This window comes from Quercus suber, unplaced genomic scaffold (assembly GCF_002906115.3).
Source record: "Quercus suber isolate HL8 unplaced genomic scaffold, Cork oak 2.0 scaffold_333, whole genome shotgun sequence".
Classification (NCBI taxonomy): Eukaryota; Viridiplantae; Streptophyta; class Magnoliopsida; order Fagales; family Fagaceae; genus Quercus; species Quercus suber.
The window spans coordinates 446,419-459,224 of record NW_027069786.1 but is presented as its reverse complement, the minus strand read 5'-3'; the positions used below and the strand labels follow the sequence as shown (position 1 = coordinate 459,224).

The 12,806-nt window shown below is 32.5% G+C and overlaps 1 protein-coding gene and 1 non-coding gene across 2 annotated transcripts; both read left to right on the top strand.

Moving 5' to 3' along the window:
• Nucleotides 1–2,400: 2,400 nt before the first annotated feature.
• Nucleotides 2,401–11,140, top strand: LOC111990076 (rRNA 2'-O-methyltransferase fibrillarin 2). The gene is made up of 7 exons (XM_065759578.1): nt 2,401–2,526; nt 3,046–3,341; nt 3,934–4,029; nt 4,153–4,230; nt 4,367–4,543; nt 10,151–10,219; nt 10,692–11,140. The coding sequence occupies exons 1-7, from the start codon at nt 2,511–2,513 to the stop codon at nt 10,866–10,868; spliced, it is 909 nt and encodes a 302-aa protein (XP_065615650.1). The 5' UTR covers nt 2,401–2,510; the 3' UTR covers nt 10,869–11,140.
• On the top strand, nt 5,337–5,408 carry LOC111990183 (small nucleolar RNA snoR60). The gene has a single exon (XR_002880612.1). It is a non-coding gene; the product is annotated as a small nucleolar RNA snoR60 (small nucleolar RNA).
• Nucleotides 11,141–12,806: the final 1,666 nt, after the last annotated feature.

Genomic DNA, 12,806 nt, shown 5'->3' with positions numbered 1-12,806 from the left:
GTGTGGTGCTGATGGTTGTTTGTGTGTGAGTTTTTGAAGGTGTAAGATTTTTTAAATTTAAGGTTATTTTATGTATATAAGAGTAGCTTGCAAATTGTTTTTTGGAAATGTGTGAATATGAAATTTTTATTTGGATTATCTGGCTCAAGAATGTTCATACCAAGAGATGGTGTGTTCTTCAACTAGAACTTTACAATTATGCAAATTTGCTTTTAGATCTTATTTCTCTTGTTTTTTTTTATGTATTATTTTGTTTTGGGAGGAGAGAGATATAAAAGAAAAGTAAAAATATATATTTACCCTTATTTATAATAAAAGTAGATAATGAAGTTCTAACCGAGCAAACCTTAGGTGCAAGGCGGCCCGACCTAAGGCCCCAAGCAACTTAGGCCTAGGCCTAAGGCCCCCACCACAAAAAATATTTACCCTTTACAAAAAAGGCCCTCATCCCCATTGTAAAATGCCTAAAATTTTATTAATTTTATAAAAAATATGAATTTTTTCAAATTGTTGTGCACTTTTTATTATTAGTGATATTAGGGATATCACAAATTTTACTGTAGATTTACAAACTGACATGTTACCAATCGCAAAAAAGTATTTTAATTATTTATTAATTACATTATTAAAACTCATCAATCACTGTTATTGTCACAGTATATTGTGAACATTTTGTAGTACCTTTAGCATTTTCCTTTTTTATTTCTAACAAGTCTTTAAAAAAAATTTGCAAATGTGTTAAATCATTAGATGATTTTTTTTTTTTTTTTTACTGAATCAGATGATTAATCTCCCCTAATAGTTTGAAACTTTAATATTTGTAAACTAATTTACTATAAAGCCACACATCAATCAATATCATAGATTATAAATTAGATTATAAATGTAATTAACTATGTATCGTTATATATTTAGATAAATTAATTTTCTATTTAATTTTTTTCTTTTTGTTAAATTAATTTTCAACTATGATATTCAACCCTCTATATGAAATTAACCTTAGTTTTAGTTAGTATTATTCATTAAATTATGTATTTAATACATCAAATTAACCTCAATTTGATTAATATTAAATAATTTTATTTAATTAATATTTATATATAAAATTCTCTACATAAATCTTTCTCCTTATGCTCCAAATTAGGTTGGGCCGGCCTTGCTCAAGTGGGTAAAGTGTTAAGTTTTAAACCACTGGCATGTAAAGTGAAAAACAAGTCTAACTACTAGTAAGTTTATTGTAAATTTGTGCAAATAAAATGAAAAATGGGTCCAATCATTAGTGAATTTACTGTAATTTGTCCAAAACAGTTTCTGTGCCTATAAGTATTTCCTATTTTTATTTCCATGAAAAAAAAAAATTTGTGTACAAGTACTTAAAAAAATAAAAAGTGAATCTACTGCAAAATACAGCGCGTCAAACCCAACAAAATTAGCTTTTAATTTTCAAAGTTTCCATTGTAAGAGTAAGAGGTCCGCTGACATAAGTTTCCTTAACCCCCAACTGTCTCACATTTCCTTCGAAGTCACAGCAGAAATGAGACCCCCTCGAGGTAACAAACAAGGGATGACCCATAAATCCTATCTTCTTCTTATTTTCCCTGTCCTTATTCTTTTCTGAGAAAGCTTATACATTTGCCTAAAACAACAGAAAAATGTTAGACCCAGTTTGTCTGTTATTACGCTTTCTTATTAACATGAGGGCTATATATAACGAATAAGTTTGTGAAAACAGAGTCATGGGCAAAAAAACCCAAATATTGATTTATATTTTTAATTTTTTTAGATTTTCATGCTTTGTACAAAGTAAGATACGTGTTGAGATACACAATACTAATAATAATAATAATAAAAGAATCAATTCATTAGATGATTTTTGTTTTGACAACTATGGCTGAGAGGATGGCATTAAAATTCTTTTTCTTTAACATAATTTATATATATTATTGTCCATTTTTTCATCAGAAAAAGGGAAAGCTTTCATTTTTTTTTTATTAAATTATGTATTTAATACATCAAATTAACCTCAATTTGATTAATATTAAATAATTTTATTTAATTAATATTTATATATAAAATTCTCTACATAAATCTTTCTCCTTATGCTCCAAATTAGGTTGGGTCGGCCTTGCTCAAGTGGGTAAAGTGTTAAGTTTTAAACCACTGTCATGTAAAGTGAAAAACAAGTCTAACTACTAGTAAGTTTATTGTAAATTTGTGCAAATAAAATGAAAAATGGGTCCAATCATTAGTGAATTTACTGTAATTTGTCCAAAACAGTTTGTGTGCCTATAAGTATTTCCTATTTTTATTTCCATGCAAAAAAAAAAATAAAAAATTGTGTACAAGTACTTAAAAAAATAAAAAGTGAATCTACTGCAAAATACAGCGCGTCAAACCCAACAAAATTAGCTTTTAATTTTCAAAGTTTCCATTGTAAGGGTAAGAGGTCCGCTGACATAAGTTTCCTTAACCCCCAACTGTCTCACATTTCCTTCGAAGTCACAGCAGAAATGAGACCCCCTCGAGGTAACAAACAAGGGATGACCCATAAATCCTCTCTTCTTCTTATTTTCCCTGTCCTTATTCTTTTCTGAGAAAGCTTATACATTTGCCTAAAACAACAGAAAAATGTTAGACCCAGTTTTTCTGTTATTACGCTTTCTTATTAACATGAGGGCTATATATAACGAATAAGTTTGTGAAAACAGAGTCATGGGCAAAAAAACCCAAATATTGATTTATATTTTTAATTTTTTTAGATTTTCATGCTTTGTACAAAGTAAGATACGTGTTGAGATACACAATACTAATAATAATAATAATAAAAGAATCAATTCATTAGATGATTTTTGTTTTGACAACTATGGCTGAGAGGATGGCATTAAAATTCTTTTTCTTTAACATAATTTATATATATTATTGTCCATTTTTTCATCAGAAAAAGGGAAAGCTTTCATTTTTTTTTTAACATCTTGGTTTCTTTTAGTTTTCAGCATATACGAGGCATTGTTAACTTTGAGCTGGATTTTGGGTGATCTTGTGCAGGTCGTGGTGGTGGTGGTGGTGGTGGATTCAGGGGTAGGAGTGATGGAGGGAGAGGTAGAGGCAGAGGTGGAAGAGGCTTTGATAAAGGTGGTGCCATGAGAGGCCGTGGTGGCGGCCGAGGTGGTGGAAGAGGCCGGGGAGGAGGTAGAGGTGGAATGAAAGGTGGAAGCAAGGTCATCGTTGAGCCTCATAGACATGAAGGAGTATTCATTGCAAAGGGTAAAGAAGATGCTATTATTACTAAGAATTTGGTCCCTGGTGAAGCTGTCTACAATGAGAAAAGGATATCTCTGCAGGTCAATTTAGTGCAACACTTATCTTTTCATGTGCTTTTGATTAATTAATTATTCTTGTGATCATCAAATGTTTGACTTGCTGCAATTATATTGTAAGTTTGCTTATTTTTCAAAGCATAAAGCGTTTCTTAATAGGTTTGCAGTTACATCAATGTAGTGCAGAATTTCTTGAGTATGCGTTTCGAGATTATCAAGTGCTTAGTAGTAATTAAGTTTTGTATAAGTAATGGGGGCCTGGGGCTACTGTTTTATTGAGTATAACTCTTAGTTTTAACTAACCTTTTCTAGGAAAGGTGGGCTGGAACTTAAATATATGCTGGGTGATGCTAAGAATATGCAGAAAGCACCATATTTGCACAGAAAGAAAGAAAATAAGTTGGTTCAATGTCAACCCCTGGCTGTGTGAAAGGATTTTTATATAATGTACTTGAAAAAGTGTTTTGTCTGTAATTTATTGGTTAATCATGAAATCATACCTTGCAGCATCTCTAGACTATTGCTTTTATGCCAATCATTAAATTTTGTGTTCATAGTTGTAAAATATTTGTTAGTATAGATCTATGGACGTTAAGAATTTTACTTTCCTTCACAGAATGAAGACGGAACAAAAGTTGAATACAGGATTTGGAACCCATTTCGTTCAAAGTTGGCTGCTGCCATTCTTGGTGGTGTTGATGAAATATGGATTGTGAGTTTCTCCTTGATTTCTTAATTTTATTTCACTTTTGTGCTTCAATTCTTTGTGATATAATGATTTTAAATCTGTCCATAAACAAACTCTTTTCTCTATGTTTTAATATCTAAAATGAAGAAACCCGGTGCTCGGGTTCTCTATCTTGGGGCTGCTTCTGGAACCACCGTCTCTCATGTGTCTGACATTGTTGGCCCTGTAAGTGATCTATATAAAATAGTAGTATATTTTTATTTATTGGGTCTCTTAGATTGCCGTCAAAATAATTCTTTCTTAGAAGAAAAAGTTTATTAATTGAAAAGACTTGATTAGAACTTTTGCTCCTTACCTGTAGTCTGGAGTTGTTTATGCTGTGGAGTTTTCTCATAGAAGTGGTAGAGACTTGGTTAACATGGCAAAGAAGCGTACAAATGTTATCCCAATCATTGAAGATGCTAGACATCCTTCAAAATACCGAATGTTGGTAGGCATGGTGGATGTGATATTTTCTGATGTTGCTCAACCAGATCAGGTTTATTCATCACTTCCTTGCATGTTTCACGTTCAATTCGTCCTCTAACATTCAAATTGATAAAAGGGGATAGCACCATAATGTTAAAGTGGTGGCAAGAGCACTTTCTTTAGTAATGCATGTGAAATTTCCCATGGACATGCATCAGTGCGTGTGCTTTGTTCCTTGTTTCTGTCATCTATTTTTTTTGCTGGGTTCTATGTTTCTGTTAATAACTACTGCTCTAGTTCCTTGATCAACTATCTTTTCAATTGCTTTTCATGCATTTAAGAAAAAATTAATTTTTTTTCTTAGCAGAAGATGGTCCTTATTTCCATATGAATTTTAGATTGTAGTTCTTTATAGCATACTGCATGAGTCCCTGTGTACTTGAGTTTCTTCTCTTTTTGATAGAGTTTCTATTGATTTTATATATATATATATGTATGGTTCTTGTTTGGAACTTTTTTAGAACTACTTTATATGCTGTTTGGGGTTGGGATGCATATGTTTTTATTTGTTTTTTCTGTCTTCATTAAATTCTTTAATGGGGGATCTCAATCATACTAACTTCTTAATGGGACCTTGGGAGATCTTATTTGAATAGTATTTTTTTTTATTACTAAGTTATACACACATCCATGGGACTTGAACCCACCACCTCACCTCCACCTCTGTTGATTGGTATCCCAATGATACTTCCTTTTTGTTCTCTTCTGGAAAATTAAAAAGGCATTTAAGAAACCTAAGCTTTATGATTGTGTTACAATGGCTATTTTCATTTTTCAAATTTTGTATCTTGTTTTATATTATGATGCATATGATGAGTTACTCGGATTCCCCTTCAAGACATAATAGGGTGATGTCAGCTCGAGTTTCTGATGCTGTTATGAAGTCTTTTTTATTTATTGTTATCATATCTGCTCAAATATATAGCTTTTTTTTTTTTTTTCCTTTCTTTTTTAATCTTGTATACTATCATGAGAAAATGATGAGTTACTTGGGCCATTCCCCTTCATGATGATGTTACGGGTGATGCAAGCTCAAGTTTAGATGCCCTTATAATTTTTTTTTTTTTAATAGAAATGTCTCTCTCCCTCTCTCTCTATCTTTCTCTCTCTCTGTCTCTGTCTCTCTTTATATATATATATATTTCTCATTTTATGTTCTTATATTTTAATTGCATGTTTCTTACTGTGCTCAAAGATGCATTTATGGCTAAATTTCCTTGTACTAGTCAAACTCAGTGGTGGCAGAGTCCACATTGTTTATATAATAGGAAAATGCTAAAACTACTACCAATTTTACTACAAATTGCTTACAAACTGTAACATGACAGTGATTGTGATTGGTGCTACATCGACCACATATGAAATATAATTTTTTAGTTACTTTTTGGTCTTGTGCTAAAAAGTTGAGACATCAATTTGTAAGGTGTAAAATTTGTGGTAGCCCTAACATCACTAAATATATAACTAATGGGTAAACTTAGTTCAACTTCTTAGTGATGTAGCTTAGGTTCTCTAATTAAATTGAACGTTTGGCCTTGGAAGCTGATACACAAGGATGTGCATTGGCCAGTAAGGCACATGGTTAGATTTAATTGGGGAACCTAGAGTAAAACACCTAAGGAACTATACATAAGTTTTGCCCATAAATTCTTGTGTGTCTTCTCATTTCACATTGGTAGCCAACTCCATTTTATTGATTTGTTGTTAGCTACTATTTTTTTCTCATTTCCCTGTATGGTTCTTTTTTCTGAATCTGATATTATGAATACTTTATGTTTGTGGTTCTTTTTTCTGAATCTGATATTATGAATACTTTATGTTTGTGGTTCTTTTTCTTGTTCGAGAGTAATTAAATGATTGTCATTTTAAAAAAACAGAGTTATTAAATGCTTTTTTGATGTCTATATATTAACAATCAGAGTTGTGTTTTGTTCTCTCTTATATCTTGTAAATTTAATGCTAAAAATCAAAGTTTGATGCGGGATGCGGAAGCGTCAAGAAGTAAAACACGTATACTTCTAGAAAGCAAGAAATAAAACACGTTTGCTTCTGAAAATAACCTTGAATCCATGAGGGTTCCTTGAATCCACAAGGAGAAAGGGTTTGGAATCCACCAAAAAATAGAAAGACAAAAGTTTGAATTTTTTTGATTGAATAATTGTTAAAAAACGTGTACAGACTTAGGGGCCTATTTAAGGACTTCGTAAAACTTGACAGTCAAGAAAATATATTTTAAAATGACTCCTAATTGATACCTAACCATAATATGAACCAAATTTGACCTAAAAAGCATTAAAAGCACATAAAAATAAGGAAATAAATGCCCTAAACCTAAAATAACGAAAATTACATAAAACCACCAAAAATAACAAATTACATAAATTTATTTGAAGATTTTGTCTTACATTAGACTCTTCCACTTGAAACAAACCCATCTTCAAGTTGATAGTTGAAATCTGAAATCTTCCATGCCAAGAGAACAAATACTTTGAATACTTCATCTTCTTTGTATTCTTACCAAACTCGAAAGTCATCAATTGGGAAACTTGAACTTCTTGTCCCTTGAACTTCATGCAATTGAAAATATTCACCAAATAAAAGTCAATGATATCAAATCAAATCTTTCCACCCCAATAAAATTAATATACTTTGTTTTGGTGCCTCCCACCAAAATAATAGGAGCTTGAACGTTGCAATTATCTAACTTGACTTTATTGAGATCATTGACAACTTCCTCTATAATTTCTTTTTTAATGGTCTCTACTATCTCGACCTCAAGATCTTTCTCTATAATAGGGTCTTCATTAATTTCTTCCACAATCTGATTTCAGGTTCTTCTTCTATAACAAGGCCTTCATTAATTTCCTTAAAAATCTCTATATTTTCTTATTTGACTTCTGCATATTCTTCAAGAAAAGTATTTTCTTCAACATGTAATTCTTACTTTAATGGTGGAATATATGGCTCTTCAAAATAATTTAAATATGAACTTCTTGGCCAATAATAATCTTATATTGTATACGACAAGATTTTTTCACAATCCAAATGATAAAATTTGATAGCAAACATCTTTTTCATCCTTGGCCATGAATGAATCTTATCTTTACCTTGTCAGATTCTATCAGATTGTACTCGTTCCCACCAATGTAAGGCATACTCACTAAGTTTATATAAAGCAAGTCCAACTTTTTTCTTATAATAAATATTCCCAAAGTCAAATAAATTCTCTAAATCAAGTAACCAATCAAGAAAATTTTCTTTATAAAAATAAAGATTAAAGGCAGAGAACCATTGGGTAGAATAAAATAAGATAATATTGATATGTTTATTTAAATAGTAGGGTTTTAGGGTATGAAAAATTTACAATAATAATCCTTAGCAATGCGGGGTGGGGACGGGTTAAGTGATGGGGCAGGGCTAAAATCTTGCCCCATCCCCCCCCATCACTTTTGGGGGCAAGAAAAATTCGCGTGGGGCGAAGCGGGGAGGCGCGGGTTAAGTGAGGCGGGGCAAAATTGCCATCCCTAGTCACGTAAGAGCATTCACATCAGCTCATCTAAATTTTTTGTCTATTTTACACGAAAAAACCTCATCTTTCTATTTTACACTACCACTTTTACAAAACACCCACATCAGTTCATTTATTTTACAACATATTTCAATAAAATATTAACTCTACACCATTTTTTTATTATTTTCGTCAACCACCTCCATCCACATATATACGCGCCCTCTCTCTCTCTTCTGTACAGATCAACTCTCTCTCTCTCTCTCTTTCTCTCTTTTCTTCTTTCTCTCATTTCTTCTCTGTTTTCTTCCTTCTCTCACCGGACGATTCATTCCTTCTCTCACCGGCGATCGTCTCATTCCTTCTCTCACCGGCGATCGTCTCATTCCTTCTCTCACCGGCCGATCCAGATCGCTCCACGCTCCACGCTCCACGCTCCGATCAAGCGATACCCACGAGCTCCGACGACCTAAAACCTTTGTTCACCGGCCGATCCACCCTCCACAAGCACCGATCCATGCTCCACGCTTCACCGGCCTACCCACGAGCTCCGATCAAGCGAGACCCACGAGCTCCGGCGACCCAGATCCTTTCTTCACCGGCGATCCACGCTCCATGCTTCACCGGCCGACCCACGAGCTCCAGCAACCAATCCGAGGACCCATGTGTGTGTGTGTCTGCACCTTTGTTCTTATTGTGTTGCATTTGGTATTAGTTTCAATGTATTTGTTATTTGAGTGGAATGTTTTTGTGGGTCTTTTTGGATTTGGTTTAGCTCGAATGAGTTGCCTTCAAAAGTTGTGTTTGCGTTAGATTTATGGGACTTTTACTGTCTAGATTTGTATAAATATTTGAGCTTTCTTTCTGTGTTTGTGTGTGGGTTAATTTTTAGTTGATTTGGCGCGCTGGATGCTGTAAGGGTTGGGGAAGAGAGGAAGAAGATGAGATTCCGTTAGAGAGGAGAGAGAAAAAATCATTAAAAAATTAAATACATGAGCTACAGTACCCGTGTAAATTTACACGGGTACTGTAGCTCGGGGATAATTTTAGAAGATTTTACACGAGTATAACCGGACTGATGTGGGCTGTTTTTGAACCAAAATGTGTAAATTTGAGCATTTTTTTTATTATACACACTTATAAATGAGCTGATGTGAATGCTCTAATGCTTGTTAAGTTTTTTATCACCAGAATTGCTACCGTTTTATACGTCAGCCACCAAACTAAAATAAGTCAAGACTTTGATACCAACTAATACAGGATGCGGAAGCATCAAGAAGCAAACATGTTTGTTTTTGAAAATAACCTCAAATCCATGAAAGTTTCTTGAATTCACAAGGAGAAAAGATTTGGAATCCATCAGAAAATAAGGACAAAAGTTTGAATTTTATTGATTGAATATTTGTTAAAAAACGTGTACAAACTTAGGGGGCCTATTTAAGGGCTCTATGAAACTTGATAGATAAGAAAATATATTATAAAATAACTCTTAATTGATACCTAACCATACTAGGAATCAAATTTGACCTAAAAAACATTAAAAGCACCTTAAAACGAGGAAATAAATGCCCTAAACTTAAAATAACGAAAATTACATAAAAATACCAAAAATAACAAATTACATAAATTAATTTGAAGATTCTGTCCTACATTAAAGTTGAATTTAAAATTTTGGATTGCCAGGGTTACATTGCACCTCAGTACCTTTTATGTATGTATATAGAGAGATAACTTAGTTATACGTGGCGAAGTACCTTTTATGTATGTATATAGAGAGATAACTTAGTTATATGTGGCGAAAGACGGACTCCCTCACACTCCCACTCAAGTTGATCATGGATAGTTCGTACGTGAACTGGAGCTTTGGTTCCTCAAATTTTTGCTGGATGATAGCTATTTAGTGTGGGGCTTCAATAATTGGGTTCCATCTGCCCATACATGTTTTTACAGTGTGAAACCATTTTATTTTGGTTATGTTTCTTTGCCTGGTTCTCTGTGGGATCACTTGTTTAGGGAGATGGCTCTGGCCAAGATGCTGGGACTGTTATCTACCGCCTGTCCCTTTGTTGGCTTTATCTGAATTTGTTTGCTTTATATTTCACTTTGCAGGCAAGAATTCTCGCTTTGAATGCATCATATTTTCTGAAAGCTGGAGGTCATTTTGTAATTTCCATCAAGGTTTGTATATGCCTTTTTCCCATGTGTCACCTTGAAATTTAAGTGGTCAGCTCGCTTATGTAAAAATGATTGGGAAAAACTGATGGGAACTTGTATTCCTTTTTGTAATAGAAGTAGCCAAAGAATTTAATGGGACTAATAATAAGCACATTTTTGAGACTAGTGATGGGGGTTGCCTAATGATCTAATTGGACTTATAATGACATAATTGACATTTGTTTATTTATTTGTATGTTCTTTTTCTACAACAACCGCTGCCAACACCATGCCCCTAGTCCCAATTTTTGGAGTCGGCTATCGATTCTCTATAGATTAATTAGGGTTTACCACCTTTTTTATTTTTTTAGATCTGTCTATAGCTTAATATTTTAAAGCATACTTTGCATTTTCAAAGAAACAGTATTAAGAAATTAGTAGAAGTCTTCCTTCTGTAACAATTTTCATATTGATGTTATCTGCTTGAACATTTCAGGCCAACTGCATAGATTCCACACAACCTGCTGTGGCCGTTTTTCAGAGTGAAGTGAATAAGCTAAAGCAGGATCAGTTCAAACCATTTGAACAAGTTACCCTTGAACCTTATGAGCGTGACCATGCTTGTGTGGTTGGTGGCTACCGTGTCCCCAAAAAATCAAAACCTTCCGCCTAGAAAATGTAGGCCATCTAATAGAATCAAAAGCTGATGCCTTGTATAAGTTGAATCTTAACTTTATGTTTAGCTGACTGGTCTTCTGATGGTTTCTTTTTTGGTTCTATCCACTGTTTTTTTGGACGCTCAATTTGGGGTATACTCTTTTATTAATTTGTTTTGCTCGTCTCGCCTATTTTCCTATTGGAATTGTTGGTGTTTTGGTTAAAAGCTGATGTGAGGTGAGGATGATCATATTTTAGGGGGAGTAATTATTTATGTTCTTTATCACATTTCAGGCCTCTTTGCTTGCTTGGCTTTTAAAGTGATGTGAACCTCAATTGAGCCATTTTACAAATTCTCTTGCTTCATTGATTCTGCAAGTTTGTTTGTTTGTTATTGGCATGAATGAATTACAATGAAGTAATTCTTGTTGATCTCAATGCAGAATGAGAAATTGAACTCTAGTAGCCCTTTAATAAGGGCTGCTCAATGAATCTGTTGGCCTCTTTTTTTTTTTTTGATGATATACCTCGTGCATAAAACAAAGTTTCTATCAAAACTAGTTTGGAGAGAAGTCAAACTTTTCATATATTTCTTTTTTGGGTGTGAATTTTAAAAATCTAACTGTTGAATTTTATGTTTCTTATGTTTTTAACATATATATCAAATTTTGTTCAAATTGAACGGATATTATTCGATCAATAAACTTATTTTTTATACATATTTTTAGATTACAAAAACTTAAAATTTTAACATTTGATTGATGACAACAATTAATTTTTTATTTTCCTAAAATTTTGTAAGCATGAAATATATAATAAGAAAATTCAATCTAATGGTTAGATTTTCAAATTTTACACTTAATATAAAGATATATGAGAAATTTGAAGAGTTTCTTTCTAAATTAGTATGAGGAAAAACTTTGTTCTCATCCATAAATTAAGCTTAATCCTTTTGGTAGCTGTCATAGAAACTCGCTTTGTTTGTGGCATTGGCAGGTCTATAGAGTATAGACCTCGTAGGTTTTTTTTTTTTTCTTTTTCTTTATTTTCTGGCAAGAAGGATTCTTTAAGAACGTTAGGCCGAAACATCTGACGGGTCTCTAGTATAAACCTCAACCTTAATAGTCCAAACCAGACTTAACAACACATCATCTAGTGATTGTAGTACAAAATAAAATTCTGTGATAGCAGCATCCTATCTTTGGACAAAGCACTAAACACCTGTTTGCTTCATTGTATATGTGCTTATACAAATGAGGAAATCTGGAAATTAATTCCTTTCAATCCACAACAATATGCAAGTTTCTGTGAGGATGATCCAAACTCAATCAGGTTTATCAGGGAAAAAAGAGAGATACAGATGGCTGTTAACGCCATTTGTAAACTGATGTAATTAGATAGGTTGCTAATTTTTAAAATGAGTATTTAAAGAACCGTAGATAACATATTGTATTTAAGTTTGTTCTTATTGTTTTTCGAAAGTGAAAAATGCATTTGGTGAGCTGGGGAAAACAAATAGTTTTTCAATAACGAAAAACAAAAATTTTGTTTGGATTGATTTAAAAAAAAAAAAAAAACGCTATTCGAGATTTAAAAAAAATAATTAAAATATTGTTTTTCCATAAAGTTTATACTAAATTTCTTTTTCCGCTCTTAAACTTTAAAATTCTCCTCTGCTATTGAAAATGTTAAATTTTCTATCCTTTTAAAAAAATCAAAATCTTTTTTCAAAATCCAAAACAATCATTCCACTTAAATAAACAAAAGTTTTTTCTTTTTTTTTTGAAATCTCAATATTTAATTGGTTACTTTCGAAACTATGGGATTTAATTTGTTACTTTTTTAAATCTTTGAATTTAATTAGTTACTTTTAGTCTTTTATAACTATAGAGCTTAACTTTTTACAATCTTAATTAAAGACTTAAACTATAGTGTTTAAAAAATGATTTCCCCA